At 38.3% G+C, this 19,885-nt stretch overlaps 1 protein-coding gene across 2 annotated transcripts in view; it reads left to right on the top strand.

Moving 5' to 3' along the window:
- LOC126370271 (uncharacterized) overlaps window positions 1-19,885 on the top strand; it is a 156,980-nt gene that overhangs the window by 17,258 nt on the left and 119,837 nt on the right. The window contains exon 1 of one of the 2 annotated variants that reach the window (XM_050015095.1): window positions 6,188-6,445. The exons of the other annotated variant lie outside the window; for it this stretch is intronic. Within the exon in view, the coding sequence (XP_049871052.1) occupies window positions 6,391-6,445 (55 nt within the window). The 5' untranslated portion in view covers window positions 6,188-6,390. Of the gene's footprint in view, window positions 1-6,187; window positions 6,446-19,885 lie in introns of those variants that run through there. 2 annotated transcript variants of the gene reach the window in all.

The following is a 19,885-nucleotide window of genomic DNA, read 5'->3' as shown; positions in this document are numbered from 1 at the left end:
TTATCAAATAAGTCAAAATACGATAAAGTTGCTTTGTAAAAATACGGCCAAACTCACGTGCCACGCATGTTAAGGAGAAAAACAGATTTATCGATTTCGACAAAATTTTGTTGATTGAATTTGATTGATTGAATGAATTTCATGGATTGAGTGATTTGTTTAATTGATCGATAATTTCATCACGTTTCACGTTGCGCTTAGCCCCGCTAAATGTCTATTTATTGGTGCGTCGAGGACCTACCAGTACGGTCACGAGCATTAATAATGTATAGTACACTTTGGTACCATGTCACATTAACTTATTTGACAAATTGAACTGTAAGTCTCACTAAATGTCAAATATGTTAGTGCGACAGAGTCCTAAAGTGGGTACATTATATTGCCCGTGACTGTACATCAAGACAAGAAAAAAAAAACTTTTTCTCCTCGTCCATCAATTCGCTTATCGCTTGCCACTGGTATTCGAATAAAAACCTAAGCTCTTAGATGTCACGAGACAGAAAGCCATGAGGGACTCATATTTTATGTCATTGAAATTTTATACCCTATTTTCAGGCACGTACGTGTTTGATAAATGAAACTCTGTTTAACACAAGTAAGATTAATCTTGTATAACATTTCTCACGAACCCTTAAGGAGTCCTTAACTTGTGTGAAGTACCTATGAAAAGTGATTGAGCTGTTCAAATTTTTATAGACGGTAGCTTCTTTTGCATATTTGGGAATGTTTTTTTTTTAAACTTGTTTTATATTATATTAATAAAAGTTCATGTAGGTACACTGGCTAACCTATATATCCCCGTATTAGGAAATAACAATTAACAATTAACTATATTATATAATATTATATTAATAAAAGATGCGCGCGTGTATGTGTGTGTGCGTACTTGCGCGCGCGCGCGCGTGTGTGTGTGCGTGCGTGCGTGCGTGCGTGTGTAATACCAGGTTTAAATTATAACAATAATCGGCATCACAGACATTGTCACAGATTCTGCATACAAAACTACTGTAACTTATGAGGTGGACTTATTTCGTGGTGCAAATCCCAGTGGGAACGTATCACAAAAATCACTTTGTAATCCCCAGTTTGGTTAGGACATTACAGGCTGATCACCTGATGGTCCGAAAGTAAAACGATCCGTGATTCGGAAGGCACATTAAGCTGTTGGTCCCGCTTACTACTTACTGAAGTAAGTACGTAGTCATTACATGAGTCATGTCAGGGGCCTTTAGCGAGTTAATAGTAACCCTGACACTAGGGTTGATAAGGTTGGTAATCCACCTCACAACCCACACGATAGAAGAAGAAGTTGCGTCAGTAAAACATTTTCGTTGTGTGCATCAACTATCTCATCAACTATGCTCCCTCGGCATCACTTATGATAAGAAATCTGTGTATAATTCGTATGTGGGTTAGTTAGATTTGCATCGCGTGTCTGCTTCGGTGAAAGATTGTTGTTTTAGTAAACAGTCATCTATGAATATGTATTACATTAGGTAACTAAATAAGTGCATAGATTATACAAAATTTATTCCTTCCATCCACAATCTAAGATGAAAGACGTAGAACATAACATAACATTATAGCCACACGCTTGTATTACTCGTCAGCTATGTACGACTTAGAGGGTGATTCTTATTCTTACGTTTTTTTTTGTGAGTTGTAAGAATTGTATATGTTTTTTAGGAAAATCAGTGACCTCTGAATTATTTTACTTAGGTAATTACTTCTAGTATCGTGTCCGGATATAATTTTTGCCTTAAAATTATTAGATATTATATTAAAAAAAATTAGAAGTCATAAATGTCACGGAACGTGTCGTGTGAGATTGCCAGAATTGCAGATAAAATGATTTTTTCTGAAGATGTGGCATGTTATTATTCGAAATATTACAATAACTATGCAAGACGAACCTTTGTTCTATAAGACTGTTTAACAAAATATATAAATAATGCACACTATTTATGATTTTGAACAACATACATTTTGTGAGCAGTTTTTGTGTCACAACCGTGTGCGACTCTTTAAAATTGCAATACTCTGTAGAAATAAATCTATGACATTGGCAACCCTTTCTAAGTTTTTTTAGAACGGCAACAATATGTTCTTGTCAGTATTGCCAATGGCTAAGAGCGTTGAGACCAGTATAAAATCAATCTGCTTTTACATTTTAAAAAAAGGACAACCTTAACTCGTCAACGCCGTGTTAGAGTTTTAAACTTAAGTATCAGTGTTACACTATTGTTTGAAATATAATATGCACGTCATACAGTGTAGTTTAAAATAGTTACTTAAGATTTGCAGTATCGTGGATAGCTTTTGGGTTATATCGAACACATTTCAAATTGTCACGACCATGTAATGATAAAAATGTCACAGCCGTAGACATTTTAAACACATGGTTGTGACATATAATGCATGATCGTGACATTCTTTTTTATTTCAATTATTTAGTGGGTTTTGTTGCTTTTATTTATAAATTATATTATTGTTTGATATGCTTACATACGAGTACTTACTTTACTAGTCCATATAGATCCCAGTACTGGGCAAGGGCCTCTTCCAAGATATTTGGAAGGAATTTATTCATAACCACACTAGGCAGGGGTTTTTAGGCGGTTGTATGGTATTGTTACGGAAGTGGATTTCGGGATTGGAACGAAACTCACTGAGTTCAAGGAGAAATATTGGTTGGTCAAATTGTTAGTATAAATAACGACAACCCTGATACCCCTTGCTACCGTGTCTCCTGATATCACGCTAAGAAGTATCATAGCGTGATATCAGGAGACTACGGTCTTTACCTGGAATAGCAACGATTCTGCAGATCTTGGCCCTGAAGTTCCCAGTACAAATAACCTCCTTAGAGGAGGCCTTGACAGCTATTAACTCCCTCACGGATCACGTGAGGTCGGTTTTGAACGAAACTTCAAAACAGGTTCCGGATATGGAAGACCATATCGCTGGAAACTGCCTACCGATACCCGAGATCTGCCAACGGAGAAAAACGCAGCCACCCGCGCATATGATTCCAATCGCACCGAGGAATGTCGCCGTCATTTGCGTCTCTAGCAGCATACTGTAAGAAAACGTATTAATGACATGCGACAGAATCGGTGGGATAATCTTTTGAGCGGCATTGAGCTCCACCACCAGGCCATCTGGCAGCTGTCTAGGTCTCTTCAAAAGGATACGCTTTTACCTCTCAATAGGCCTAACCAACCCCCCGCTTTTGACGATGACAAAAAAGCCGAATGCCTTGCCGACAGTCTCGAAGCCCAATGTTCGCCCAGCACTCTCCCTATCGATCGTAGGCACCGCTCGACGGTGAACTCTGAAGTTCAGCGTAGGGCTTCTGTACCTCCCACCGATCCTTCTCTTGCACAGCTCACTAAGGAAGAGGTACTAGATATCATTAAAAATCTTCATACCCGAAAAGCCTCTGACTCAGACGGTATCACGAATCGTGTCCTTAAAAACTTCGGTGCTCCCCTCATCTGTTTACTAACGGCAATATTCAACGTCGCCATGATCAACTACGTCTTTCCACAGCAGTGGAAAGAAGCAATTGTAATAGGTATACCAAAGCCTGGGAAACCTAAAAACGAACCTTCGAGTTACCGCCCCATAAGTCTCCTCAATACCATGGGGAAGATTTATGAGCGGCTCATATTGCTAGATTACAGGACTACGCCGAATCCAATAGTCTTATTCCACCAGAGCAGTTTGGTTTTAGAACCAAACACTCCTGCGTTCAACAAGTGCACCGTATTGTTGAACATATCTCTAGTAGATTAAACTTAAAAAAATCTGTCGCTACGGGAGCGCTCTTCTTCGATGTGGCGAAAGCGTTCGACAAAGTCTGGCACAACGGCTTGATCTACAAGCTTTATTCACTGAGAGTGCCAGACCGTCTCGTGCACATCATACGAGACTTCCTCTCAAATCGAACCTTTCGCTACCGCGTGGAAGGGACGCTCTCGTCACCGCACCCGATACATGCCGGAGTCCCACAAGGCTCCGTCCTCTCCCCTTTACTATTTTCATTGTATACTAGTGACATTCCCAAATCCCCTAACACCGAACTAGCTTTATTTGCGGACGATATAGCCACCTATTCTTCGTGCCGTGATCAAGTTATGATGACCGGAATTCTCCAACGGGCGGCCAATGCCTTGGGTAAGTAGTTTCGCAAATGGAGAATCGAGGTAAACCCGGAGAAAAGTGCAGTGGTGTACTTTTCAAAAAGCTATTATAACACGCCACGGTCACGCCGTCAACTTAAAGTCATCAAGATGTTTGGCAAGCCGATCCCGTGGGAGGAGTAAGTCAAATATCTCGGCGTAGTCTTAAATAGAAGTCTTACTTTTAAGGCCCATATCCTCCTTAACAAGCGTAGTAAATTGTCCCTTAGGAATAAGGTGAAAATCTACACGACCGAGTCCGATCATGACCTCTTGAAAAGTATCGGCGTCCGAAGGACGTAATATACGATCCCGACGATTCGATTACTCTAGCCATAGAGGCAGCCAATCAGCTCGTGACACCAAACACTTCAGGACCCCGATACTGACCCCGCCGGCGTGGTCGACGACTTCCCTCAATCAGCGCTTATCGCTATCGACCCTCTAGGGTCGATTAACTCTTTCAAATATTTTTCTTCTCACACGACGCTCTGAGCCGAGGTGGGCACCCTCGATACTGACCCCGCCCAACTGGGCACCCTTAGGCCTGTTGTCTTAAACGTTGTACCGGGTGAGAGCCTTCAGCGCTCCCCATTTGTCCGGCCAAGTAGATAATGCCATCTGCGGCAAATGTACAATAAGTATAAAGGTTTTTGTTTCCAAATCCTAACTTTTTTATGACGCGATCTTAATTATTGTGATTTAGTTAAGTATCACATATAATCAGAAAGAAGATTACCAAATAAATACTTTTGATTAAACCAATTCAGTGTTTGCTTACTGCCTAATTGCTCCAATCAATTGAGACAAAAAACTAAGATGACAAAAAAATAACAGCAACAGTTACAATGAAAAATGCAAAACAGTCACATCCATGTCATATTGTGTCACAGCCATGTTTAGTGATGTCACGACAGAGGCACAAATGTCACAACCGTGTTTTTCTACCCTTATTTTTTAATATTCCTGAGGGTATTAAGCTTGTCCATATGCATCCAAAATATGCTTTTGACATAAACTTTTGATTTGCATCATAAAAACTCATAAAAACAAATATTTTTTTTTTTTGGGTTCTCTGCAAACTATTTAAGAATTACCCTAGAACGTAAAGTTCCCGTGCAAAATTATAGAATTGAAAGTAATTTAAAAACACACATTTACCTCTATTTTGCGACGGAAAATTCCACTTAAATCGACTCAGAATCAAGGTCCAAATCATCCGTCAAAGTTTTCGTTATGTACGGTTTGCAACCGCACATGTCCCGCGTCAGCTATTTTACCTTTTACGCAATTGTATAATTAGTTCACGACAGTTTCTTGCTAGACGTGTATGATATTTTGATGATAATCTTGATAAAGTGATGTGGAGCCAAAATAAGAACAATATCTATCAAGATTGTTCTTATTTTGGCTCCACATCACTTTATCAAGATTATCATCAAAATATCATACACGTCTAGCAAGAAACTGTACACGTTACGATGTCACTAACACCCTGTACTTACTGTTTTATAGGTATCCAAAGGAATTGCCATTAATTTACACACTGTTATAATCATAATATATATATACACAAAAACAAAACAATTAATCAGCATGACGAAACATGTTCAACAATACCTAATAAGCTATTATTTTATCTGAACAAAAACACTGATTATACTCTGAAGTGGAATCCAAAAAACATATTTTATGAAGCAAACACGTTTAAAATAAATACATAAAGGACGTATGTAAAATGAAATGGTATGGTAAATGAAATGGGTTCCCTGATACGCTTTTAAAGGGCTATTTGAAAAGGCAATTGTCATTTAAATCTTCCCCAATGAATCGTTGTGGTAACACGAAGGTTGGTGACATAGATTAAAAAAGGATATCACACTGAAACATACGTTGTAAGAGTGTATAAAATAGTTGAAAGAGTTTTAACTGCTCTGCGGTTTTGCCGCTTAAATCTGGTCGGCGGGACGTCAGGTGAATTCCCTCCGTACAACCTCCATCAGTTCTCAGTTGACCTCCCGAGAGGGAAGACGCGCGGTTTCGCACGAAAATTCCCGTAAACAAAAGCTTGTTTCGAAAACCAGCGCCATACTTTTTTTCAATAGAAATGTAAAACAGTTTTTTGCTGACCTGTGGGTGGACAATAAAAAATTGTTTTCGATTAAAATTGTTTTGTTTGACAAAGTTGTGTGGAGTGTTGTGCATAATGTTTGAAGAAAGAATTGTTATGTTTGCGTCTCTCTTTTTGGTTTTATTTGGAGGTAAGTTACCAACTAAAAATATTCCGATCGCACGTTTGTATTAGGTATTTTTTAAAAGTTATTTTCAAGTGTTATTTTTCAAAAAACATTTTGAATAAGTTTATGTGCTTAAAACTTAACTTTTTTACTTTAACGCAATGAAATGCCAATAATAAATGCTGTAAGTAAATAGCATTAGCACACAGGCACAAAAGGCGACCTTATTGCTAAAGCAGCAATATAATACAGGCAACCTTAGGGTATAGGGAAAATTTGAACATACAGATTATTCTAAGATGAAAGACGTTGAACATAACACAGCAACACGCTTGTATCCCCGAAAGGGTAGGCCAGGGGTAGAGGTAGGGGTATAGTAAATAAATAAATCACAAATCATAGTAACGCTAATCATAGTAGCGATTGATGAATGTGGAGGAAGCAAGAGAAGTGTATCAGGATCGAAGCAAATGGAATTCTATAGTCTCTGCTTACCCCGGTGGGAAATAGGCGTGGGTTTATGTATGTATGTCATAGTAACGCGTTAGTGCGCATCTTCTTCTATCGTGTGGGTTGTGAAGTGGATAACCAACCTCATCAACCCTGGTGTCAGGGTTATTATTGAGCCGTCAAAGGCCCCTGACTTGGCTCATGTAACTAAATCACTAAGTATTAACCGGGACCAACAGTTTAACGTGCCTTCCGAAGCACGGAAGTGCGCTAAGTTCGAAGTGCGCTATAAATAAGAACAACATACTTACTAAAGATAAAGTAGGACAACATCACCATCATCAGCCGTACGACGCCCACTGCTGGGCATAGGCCTCCCCCAAGGATCTCCACGACGATCGGTCCTGCGCTGCCCGCATCCAGCGGCTTCCCTATTAAGACAACATATTAGAATATAATTAATAATACAAATATATTGACACATACTACTTAAAGATATAAATAAACATAAACAGCCTATATACGTCCCACTGCTGGGCATAGGCCTCCGCACAATCCACCGTGGGGTATGGAGTATACTCCACCACACTGCTCCACTGCGGGTTTGCCAACGTTTGGGTTAACAGCCCGGGAACAACGGCTTAGTGTGCCTTCCGAAGCACGAAATTATTTTACTTTGTCCGACAGTCAGGTGATTCAAGTCTGCAATGTTCTTACCAAACAGTCTCACAAAGCAATTTGGACAATGTCCCCATCAAGAATCGAACCCGGACCTCCAAATCGTGAGTTCAGCGCTCTAACCACTAGATCACGGTGGCTGTAAAATAATTACAATATAAGAAAAAGAGGAGACAGAGTTTCAAGTAAAAAGGTACCGCAGTATAAAAAATTTGCTAGGTTACTACTTTATTGATAAAAAGTAATCATTTCAATATAATAAATAATGTGGGAGGGGAAACCAAATGGGTCTCGTAAAGTATAATTATTTATGTATAAATCTTTTGTTGGCTTCTTCAATAATAATTCCTTGCTTCGAACGCCATAGAAGCGGCCAATCACCTCGCGACAACACACACTTTGGAACCTCGATACCGGCGCCGTATCCGTAGAGTGAAACAGCCACGTAGTTGACGATTTCTCGCATTCAGCGCTTATCTCTATCGAAGTATCGACCCGCTAGGGTCGATTAATTCTTTCAAATATTATCTCTCAGACGACGCCTTAAGCCGAGATTCACGCTCTCAGACCTGCTCTCATAAATTTTGTGCTGGGTGAGAGCCCTTAGCGCTCCCCATTTGTCCGGCTAAGTAGTTTATGCCATCTGCGGCAAATATGCAATAAGTCAGGCCAAAAAAAAAGTAATAAAAAGAAAAAATGTTTTAAACAGGTTAGGGCCTTTTGTACTTTCGCGGTCAGACTATGCGCTAAAGGGGCGTTTTCGAACTATCTACATCCAATTCGAGTCTATCATTCTAAGTGACCGTAGAACTATTTGTATGTTACATCTATCCTATTAGTAATTTTCTACTGTCCGTCATACTGGAACTTGGATCGAATAAGAATCCTAATGTTGATGTGCGAAAACGCCATTATCATAAACTGACCCTAACGTGTTGGTCTTCTTCTTCTAATCTTTTTATCCCCTGTTGGTATGTAGGAATGAGGTAGAATGAGGAAGTGCTAGTAAGAGTAAGGGAAAAGAGACAAATACTGAGAATTATTGAGGACAGAAGAGGCAAGATGATTGGACACCTAATAAGACACGACGAATTCATTAAAAACATCATAGAAGGAAAGCTAGAAGGAAAGAGAGGAAGGGGAAGACCAAGAAGAGCTTACATGGAACAGATTAAAGAAAAGGTTAACGTCGTGTCTTATAGGGAAGTCAAGGAATTGGCCTTTGATAGACTGGAATGGAAAATGCTACACCGACAAGAGCGTGGCTCTTAAATTGATGATGATGATGATGATGGTATGTAGGGCTCGGATAACAGATTTCCACTCCTCGCGATCTTTTGCAGACTCAGTAGCTTGCTCCCATGACATGCCGAGTTTTCAACTCCCGGTCAACCGAGCGTCGCCAGGTCTCTTTGGGCCACCTTTTGCTATACCACGCGCACACCAGGTCAGAGCTCATCGGGACGGGTGTTCCACAGATCTTCTAAGGACATGACCAATCCACCGCCATTTCCGTGTGATCTCTCGTTTTGTTAGGGAGATTAATTTATTCAACAAATTCACATTCGCTTAACTGAGTTAAAAAAAGATTTATGTAAATACTTAGTTTTATTTACACACATGAATTATACTCATTTAAAATTACAATCTAGGCTTATGACCAATGAGTAACTTAATTTAAACTGGATTATTTGTAAATAAATGAATATAATTCAACAAAAAATATGTACTTATAGTTATTACTTCCCATAAGCCGTGGTAGCCCAGTTGGTAGAAAGCTTGCCTCTCTCTTTGAGGTCGCATGTTCGAATCCAGCACAGGCCTTAACTATTGATTCTCGAATTTGTTTTCGAATTCATGTTTGGGTCTTAAATGCTTATCACGTGCTCGGCGGTGAAGGAAAACATCGTGAGAAAACCCACATTCCCGAGAAATTTATTTCCGGAAGTATGTGACCTAACCTGTATTTGGCTGGTTTTCTCTTCACGGGTTGGAAGGTCAAACAGGCAGTCGCTTCTGTAAAAAACCGGACCTGTCAAATGTTCAGGTTAGGTAAGCGGACCCTGTGAAAAACGGAATAATGTTAGGGATGAGTTATTACTTTCCATTTCATTAAAGTGAAAGTTCATCGACATGTGTATTCCCATCCTAACCTACGGTGTCCAAACCTGGTCACTCACTGAACGTCAAAAGTCCAGAGTATAGGTCTACCAAAGAGCGATTGAGCGTTAGGTATCAAACGATGTGAAACGTTGATCGAGCCCGAAATATAATACTACGTTCAAGAACTGGTATCGCTGACGTAGGACGTAGAGCCGCCAGACTTAAATGGCCACCAAAAAACAAAATGGGGTTGGGCTGAACATGTTTGTTGCATGCACCCTGAGCGGTGGGCACAGATCGTCACACATTGGGTGCCTCATGACGGGTACAGGCGTCGTGGTAGACTTTGAAAGACACGGCGTGACGAATTGAACGCTTGCTAAAGAGACTAGCCGAAGACCACAACGAACACACAACACCACGAACAATAGACAGAGCAAGACGAGGCCTTTTTCCAACAGTGGGATCTTGTAAGCTAGATTAGATTAAATAAGTTTCATTACTTACTATAATACGTGCAGAAACTTACTATGTTATATATAACTATGCCTAACTTAGCCTAAGGGCTATATATTACTAGGACCATGATTGCGCATATATAAACACGAGCTCACCTGAGCAAACAATAAGACGCCTCAAGGACAAGAAAGTGATCCTATAGGGTTATTATTTATTTATTATTATTACAAGTTCTTATAGCTAATTTACACCACTATCCAAAACAGACCCAAAAGAGCGTGTTGCGTTATGTTTTACCTTATGAGGTTCGGAACCCTAAATAGCCCTACTATTGATAGTAAGCACAGTCTACGAAGTATTTCTGGCGGTAGTATTCCAGAGTCGTTCACCAAAAACAATATAGATGGCGTTGTACAGCTTTCAGGTTAAAGAAATCTTTATTCTCAAAAGAAATTTACATTTCACTTCATGAGAACTTATAAACTAACTTAATGTAAACAAAATATAAACGGTGAGCGTGCATGAGTTGTAATAGGCTACTTGACACTCAGTGAAACGATAACAACACCTTGAGTAATTCAAACGAACTTATTTCGTAAATAAGGCAAAAGAAAAATGGTATTTTTGGCAGCCACTTTGATACGAAGTAAGAACTAAGAGCTTTAACTCGATAATTACCTCTGTTCTCATTACTTGGGTACTTAGATTTTTTCCCAAAATATAATGTAATGGCAGAAGCGTATAGGCTGTTAGTGACATCGTAACGAATACTGAGGGGGATCATCCAGACCATGATTCTGAGTAAATCAAGTGGAATTTTCCGTCGCAAAATTAAAGATTTTTTTTTAGTTTTTTTAAATTATTTTCAATTCTATACTTTTGCGATGGAAAATTCCACTTGATATTATCTCAGAATAATGAGCTAAATCATCCCTCTCAGTATTCGTTACGATGTTACTAACACCCTGTATATAAAAATAAAGTTTTGATTGGTTTTTGGATCTCATTATGTTTAAAATTATGTCGCTACCTATATTGCTTTTCTTTATTTTGATATCAGAATAATAGTGGTTTAATTGTGCCTGGGTGGTTTAAAAAGGGTCATTATTTATCCCCAAAAATAAAGATAAAATATGCATGTCTTTTATCCATAAAATTAGAAGGTTAAACGAAGGAAAAGCATCGCCATCTATGTTGTTTTTAAGGAACTTTGCCTGGAAAGTTTCTCATTATGCTATTTGAAATATCAAGATAATGAAGAGGTATCTATCGCTTTTATACATACATACATAAACTCACGCCCGTAATCCCTAATGGGGTGGGCAGAGCCACAAGTAATCAAAGACAACTTGCAGCCACTGTTGATACGAAGTCCAAAGATGGATATGATGAACCTTATGGTGATAAGGGATCAGCCTATCGCCCATAACATTAGTCCATCATGTTAGAGGACACAATCCCTCTGTCGGTTTTTACGACATGCCCGGGAAGAGAAGAGTTCTATGTTTTTTATATGCTCCCAGAACAGCATAGAAGCAAGTCGCTTTTATCACTTATCAATATCCAATCGTTGTCCAGCTCGCTGTATCGCTTTCATGGTCCAGTGCTTGAGCGTTGGGCTCACGATCCGGAGGTCCTGGGTTCGATTCCCGGTGGGGACATATCACAAAAATTACTTTGTGGTCCTTAATCTGGTTAGGACACTACAATAAGCTGATCACCAGATTGTCCGAAAGTAAGACGATCCGTGCTTCGGAAAGAACGTTAAGCCGTTGGTCCCGGTTACTACTTACTGATATAAGTCGTTATATGAGTGTGAGTTATAAGGGGCCTTTGGCGGGTCAATAGTAACCCTGACACCAGGGATGATGATGTTGGTAATTCACCTCTCAACCCAGACGATAGAAGAAGAAGAATATTCTATGGAGGTTTACTACTTTACCTTCGGTTAAGCCTACAGGTAGAGGTGTTGAAATATTATTCAAGTTAATTAAATAAAATTAATTTTAAAATTATACTCTCAAAAACCATTTTCAAATATTCGTCTCTCGCAGGATAATTTGTGCAAAGGAATTTAACTAAGGGCACGTTTAATGAGTAAAATTAATTACTCTTAAATTCAAGCTACATTACAACAAGAATAATTAACGAGTTTCAAGTGGCTTTAGATTTTATTGGCTTGTTTAGTGACTTAAGCAGAAAATTGTAAAACTTTTTGAATTCCCATTTTCAGAAAAGTAAAAATTATATATTGAAAAATCAAAAGCCAGTTTTCATTACGTATTTAAAACCTGTCAAAAGCTTAAATATGAAAGCCATACACAAATTATCTTTGGGTATTAATTTGAAATATTTGTACAATGTTAAACTATGATTTAATGAGATTTCAATATAGTTACAAGTTAATTACGTAATTTCCAATACAAAATTACACAAAAGCTGGTATGATTGAGAGGCGCGATCAAAACATTAATAAAAAAAAAAAACAATTTGTACTTGACAGTTTTCAAATAAGTATTGAAAAAGATACAAATGCTTATTTTATACCTCTCAATTTTTTATTTTCTCGAAAAAGCTTTATGTACCTAATACAAAAATAAAACATATTTTTCTTAATTAATTTCAAATTTCGCGCGAAAACGGTTGGTCACGTGACATTTTGCCCAGTGACGACGTCACATTTCAGTAAGCAAAGAAACTGTCAAACAGTATAGCTTGGAACCTGACAGATAGTGTTTGATTCTTTTGTGGAATGTGACGTCACACGAAGCTCAATCATGGCTGCCTGTGTTTCGGGTATTGTAATACACAGATGAAAAATCGCATCCTTATTTTTTTAAATTAAAAAAATATTTTCAAAAAAAAAAAAACTTTTGGATATTTATAGTTAAATGATAAACTACCTGCGTTATTACATACTCGAAATAATAAACAGCCGAATTAGATTCAAATTTATTTTCAAGTGTGCCATTTTCATCCAAATAAATCGTCGCAATTAAATGTAGTTATTATCTCAAGTACGGAACGGAACTTAATAGTATGGGTCAGAGTTGGCTCGAAAAAGTTCGTTTAAATATTGCACTATGTACGTGAGGTCGGAGTTTTGAGAACTAGTCCTGTGCACTACCTGTGCGCTGTGTTGAAATTAGTTTTACTATTATTTACTCAGTTGGAGAGGACATCTGTAATGAAACAAATGACTTCACATTTAATTTTTTAGATACATACACTGGGGTAGGTTGGCCAATAATAATAATAATAATAAAAACGTTTTAACAGTTCATTTCAATAGACCGGATATACTATTATTTGACAAAATCAATCAGACCGTATTGCTTGTAGATATAGCCGTATGCAATACTCACAACTTACTTACTACACATGCTGAAAAAATTGCCAAATACACCGACCTTGCTATAGAAATCCAAACACAGTGGCAAGTAAGAACTGTTAAAACGGTACCCGTCGTTGTTTCCACCACAGGCGTCATACCTAAAACACTCCACACTAGTCTCCAAACTCTCAACATGCATCCATCCACACTCACACTTCTTCAAAAAGCAGTAATTCTAAATACATGCCGCATCGTCAGGAAGTTTTTATCTCTGAAACAATAAAAGCACTTGGCTACGGCCCGTGCGACTTGAACCTCTTCGGAGAGAATTATAAATATATAAAGATAAATAATAATAATAATAATAATAGGTGGCCCATCCAGTGAGTGGCGAGTCACCGCCTGCTCATTTTATCCATGTTTACCAACATTGGTCGAGCAGGCGCCATAGTCCCCTCATAGCTCCAGTGTCCCGTTCCACGAATCCCCAACCCAATAACCCAATTCCCGTTGCTCCCATAATTTGCAATAGTCCTGATTGTCTTTGGGTGCACTCCCATAGGGCATACAGGGATGATCGCCGGTTGGTGTCACACCACATTTAGATTAAACTGTCTTAAGGGGCATCTATGTGTAGGCTTTGGCCCCACACACGCCTTCCAAAAGTCCGGGACTCCATAGGCCCGAGATATGGAAACGACATACAAATAATAATAAAAAAATAATATATGCCAAGGAGAGAGATAGAGAGAGACACTGGGGTAGGTTGGAGCTTGATTCAGTAAGATCGCACGTTTGAATTTCAGCACGAGCGTAAACCAATGATTTTCGAATTTTATTTTGGATCATAAAATAAAAGATTATCTTGAGTCAATGACATTATGAATGACGTCGTAGTCTGTATTGAGCAGCGGGCCTAGCACCGTAAGCACGCGAGTCTTTCTCGCCGCGACAGACATCGTCTGTCTCTTTCTGTGCAGTACTGTGAGAGAGTGACGGGTGACGTATATTGAGGCGAGAAAGAGTCGCGCGCTTAAGGTGCTAAGCCCGCTGGTTTTTCTTTCTCGGTTTAGAAGGACAAACAGGTCAAATTACGCAGTCGCTTTTGTAAAAAACCGGACCTGTCAAATCTTCGGGATAGGTAAGCGGACCCCGTGCAAATTAAATATCGCTGGGGAGATGATTATGAGTTTTAATTATATTTAACAACAATCATACAATCAATCATCATCTTGACCATTCAGTGGTTTTGTGTTATCACAATTCTGAAAAATTACGGACCTATTTAATGTAGACTGAAACGCACAAGTTGGATGAATCCGTCATTACAATAACTCCTACCCATCTCCAGGATTATTAAAAGCCCTTTTTTTTAATAAATAAAATAAGGAGAACAAAAAACATTCGTACGAAAAACAAAAATGTTTGAATTCTGCGCGGACACTTTGACAGTTGCTGTGAACGAGCATGTCGAGTGATTTCTAAAAAAAAGTAAAAACGTAGCAACACGAATGTTTCCCCGAAAGGGTAGGCAGAGCTGTATGTTATATTGTTTATGTAGGGTAAGTCAGGGCCAGTTGGCCATTGCTTTTTCAAAAACCCTTACGCGTCACTTCTTCTATCGTGTGGGTTGTGAGGTGAATTACCAACCTCATCAACCCGGGTGTCAGGGTTATTACTGAGCCGCCAAAAGCCCCTGACATGGCTCATGTAACGACTACTTACTTACATCAGTGAGTAGTAACCGGGACCAACGGCTTAACCACAGAGGACATCCTTACTTTACTTCTTACTAAAGCGTTTATAAACAAGATTGGAGCATATTAAATACTTCGTAAAGACGTAGAATTTCCGCACTTTTTTCTATGTCCTTATTACTTGATTACATACTATAGTCTCTGTGACTCTGAAAATATTCCCTGGACGGTCCCTTAATAACATTAATTTTCTTCTGATACTTTGATGTACTATTTTTTTCTTTTTATAAACGTGAATGTAGAGATCATATAGATTTTATTGATATAATTAGAAATTGTGTACTGAATATTGCGTTAAAAGAGACATGAGCTCATTTGGAATTTACCACGAGGCATGGGAGGAGCTCGCCGATGATCGAGACCCGTGGAAGAAGCGTGTGCTCGATGGACGCGACACTCATGACCTCACCTGGTAGGATACACTGGCGAGCAGGAGAATGAAACGCCATCAAACTAACAACAATCCACCAGTTGGAGACTTCTCCTGCAGAGTGTGCGGTAGAGTTTGCCGCTCTAAGATTGGCTTGCACAGCCATGAAAGAAAGTGCATTTCTTTGAGGCTATGACGTCATAAATCATCTGAAACAAACGTATAAGGCCAGTGGATGATGGACTGAATAGTAGTCCGGCCAGGAAGCATCACATTTTTTTTACCGGTTACCTAATACCAACCCGCAGCGGAGCAGCGTGATAGAATATGCTCCATACTCCCGGTTGATTAAGGGGAGGCTTGTGCCCAACAGCGGGACGTATAAAGGCTGTTTATGTATGTGTTGTTATGTAGGTACCTAATACTGTTTTCTTTGGAATCTGAATAGACGGATGGACTGACAGCATATGTTAGAATGAGTCCCGTCTGTTACAGAACTCTAAGAATAGAAATAGCGAGGGTTGAACTGGAGCGCGGAAAAGGTTTTATCCTTTTATTGTAAATTTACCACCTTATACGTAAGGAACGTTTCACTAACTCTTTTATTTTTTAAACGGAGTGAAGGATCTCACCCGAGCGTTTGCTCAAAATCTCGTACTATTATTATTTATCTGATCGTCTCCAAAATATACAATACATACATACGAACATGATGTAATTGTGCCTGAGTGTAATAAAAAGGGTCATATAATAATAAGGGATAAAAATACATAGGTATATCTGTTATCCATTAAATTAGAAGGTTAAAGAAGGGAAGGAAGGGAAAAATCTGTACAGCGCCATTTATATTATTTTTGAGAACGTAGCCTGAAAAATTCCCCATTGGGAACTAGTACTGCCACGAACTAGCACGTAAAATATAAATTAAAAAATAAACATTATACAGCAGAATATAGAATATTCTAAAATTCATTTTTTTATAGTCGATTAATGTAATAACAGAAGTCATGTCTTAGCATTATAATAACATTTTGAACATGAAAAGTAGTAAATTAAGTAATCGCCAATGCCAGCTCAATTTTACGATTCGTGGGCTGTGAGGCTGTGTAGTGGATTACCATTGATAGTCGGCTATTGTTTTTTGAAAAACCTTACGCGTCACTTCTTCTTCTATAGTGTGGGTTGATGAACCCTGGTGTCAAGGTTACTATTAAGCCGCCAAAGTGCCCTGCCATGACTCATGTAACGACTACTTACTTACATCAGTAAGTAGTAACCGAGACCAATGGCTTAACGTGCCTTCCGAAGCACGGATCATCTTACTTTTTGGACAATCAGGCTGTAATGTCCTTACCAAACTAGGAATCACAAAGTGATTTTTGTGATATGTCCCCACCGGGATTTGAACCTCCAGATCGTGAGCCCAACGCTCAACCACGGGACCACGGAGGCCTTTAATTTTACGATAACATTTTAAGTTGGAGGTCGACAGTTTTGCGTTTATTTTACATAGAATTTGCTTAAGTGTTTTATACAGGTTGAGATACGGAACCTTAAAAGGTTTCGAACTCGTAAACAAACAAGCCAAACCGCTGTTAACAGTTGAGAAAATTCTCGAATACAGATGAGAGGATTTGGTGGTCCTTAATCAAATTGTTCAAGAATTTGTTTGAATTCGAAACAAATTATTTTGTTGCGTCAATATAATTTATAACAATTTAGAAATCTATTACGACATCAATGTTGGTAGGGTGAGACTTTTTTAAATATGAGTATTTTTTATCATGAGAAAAGGAAGTTTAATTGACAGAAATACAATTTATGGAGCACACGTCAATTTTAAGCAGAAATCTAAAACAACTGTCTAAAAATTTTACATTACGTTGTTAAGTAGACATCACGTCATACGGATTTCATACCAGCAAGATGCCTATTTAATTCGCCCGGGTTATTAATTCGTTTTAAAACTAAATTCTTGACAATCATCCGTCCCTTTCCTTTTCGGCGGATAAGAAAATGACGGGTATAACTTAAAATAAAATTAGGAGGTGTCTGCAGGAATCGGGACCATTGTGACAGTTCATATATATAAACAGGGATTTGAGCATTTTCTTCAGGGCAGTCTTAGCTGCGATTAGTTTAATAATACCACCCGAAATTATATAATAATAATAATAATATATGTATTTCTACTGGCGCTATAACAATAAATACTAACACTTATACAGTTATGTTAGTGACATCGTAACGAAAACTTTGAGGGATAATTCAGGCTATGATTCCAAGTTGATATCAAGTAAAATTTTTCGTCGCAAATGTATGTAACGAAAAATAATTTAAAAATACATATTTTTTTTTAATTTTCCGACAGGAAAATCCACTTGATAACAACTTAGAATAATGGTCTGAATCATCCCCCTTAGTATTTGTTACGATGTATTTAAGCTTTCTAATTAATAAAATATGATAATATTCTGTTACTAAGCAGAATTTACAAAATCACGCGAGCATAATATAAGTAGTTAATTTAGAGTAAGATTAGGTTAATAATATAATAATTACCTATTGTATGTCAGAATATGACTGAATGTGCTGAACCATAACATTTACTTCCATCACTATGTATGACCACATTTACTGCAATAAATTTCATTTCATTTCATAAATTAAACTGACGCGTGTAGTCGCTACTGGGGCGGGCAGACCCACAAGAGCCCACAAGGGATGGGAAGGCAACTTACACACACTCTTGACACCTTTTTAAGTTCGAGGTACTCATCATCATCATCATCAGCCCATTAACGTCCCCACTGCTGGGGCACGGGCCTTCCCTATGGATGGATAGGGTGATCGGGCCTTAAACCATCGCGCGGGCCCAGTGCGGATTGATGGTTATTAACGACTGCTGATGCAGCCGGGACCAACGGCTTAACGTGTCTTCCGAAGCACGGAGGAGCTCGAGATGAAAACTTTTTTTGTAGTCACCCATCCTATAACCGGCCTTTGCGGAAGTTGCTTAACTTCAACAATCGCAGACCGAGCGTGTTTACCGCTGCGCCACCGAGCTCCAAGTTCATTCAGCTCCAGTGGATTTTTATTATCAAAATAAATTGTTCTAGGAAGCCGCTTCCATACTTCCATAGCTTTGTCGATTACAAATAACAACACGACAGTCAATAATACTTTACGTACTTACATTTGTAATTAAAAAAAAATTGCAGCTAAAGTTATTTTATACTCACATTGGCCCCGATTCCTGCAGACACCTCCTAATTTTACTTTAAGTTATACTTACCTGTCATTTTCTTATCCGCCGAAAAGGAAAGGGACGGATGATTGGCAGCTCTTAATTTTAGGAAGAATGAGTAAATTAATGAATACCTCGGGCGAATCAAAAAGGTATGCAAACCGTATGACGTGTGCTGTCAACTTAATTCTGTCGGGTTATTGACCAATGTTAAATTTTTAGACGGTTGTTTTAGATTTGTGCTTAAAATTGACGTGTGTTCCATAAATTTTATGCTTGTCGATTACCTGTCCCTTTCCTTTTCGGCGGATAAGAAAATGACAGATATAACTTAAAATAAAATCTTTAAAACTGTAAATAAATCTTTTACTAATAAGTAGTTCACAATTTCCTTGCAAAGTAGATATAAAAACATTGGTCGGGGCCAATTTATTCAAAATAAAATTAGATGGTATTTACAGGATTTAGCACCATTCTCACAGTTTGGGATAAAGTCGTCTTCCATGCCCTGTGAATACCTACTGAAAGACGTAACTCAGGCACATCTGCGGTCGCTAACTTCGCAGCCTAATGCATAGGCATCAGTTTTAATATCGGTAACTATTACAGAGTAGTGTTGACAAATAATCGGAAATATCGATTATCATTGTTTTAAGTTTACGCGGTTAGTCTCATATCCCCATTTAAACGCGGTAAGAACCCGTTATTATGTGCTTTAATATCGATTATCGGTTAAAAGGTTGCAAAGCTCCCAAATAATCGAAATATTGTTATGCCTTTCGATATTGTAAATTCTACAACTATATCGAGTATAATCGATTATATCTAACAATTATTATAATAATTATAATCGATATTATGGTAGCTTCTTTAATAAATATAGTATCAATACGATAAATTACATCGATATTATCGATAGGCATAACGATTCTTAGGGTGGTACTAAATAAACTTAGCTTCGAGATTGCCCTCAGGATCACGTCAATGTGACAGTTTTCATATAAAAACAGGGACTTGAGCATGATCTTGAGGGTAGTCTCAGCTGAGATTAGATTATTAATACAAC

The sequence above is a fragment of the Pectinophora gossypiella genome, chromosome 10 (genome assembly GCF_024362695.1).
Source record: "Pectinophora gossypiella chromosome 10, ilPecGoss1.1, whole genome shotgun sequence".
Taxonomy (NCBI): Eukaryota; Metazoa; Arthropoda; class Insecta; order Lepidoptera; family Gelechiidae; genus Pectinophora; species Pectinophora gossypiella.
Note: the sequence above shows the minus strand (reverse complement) of the source record. Positions and strands in the feature narration are given on the sequence as shown.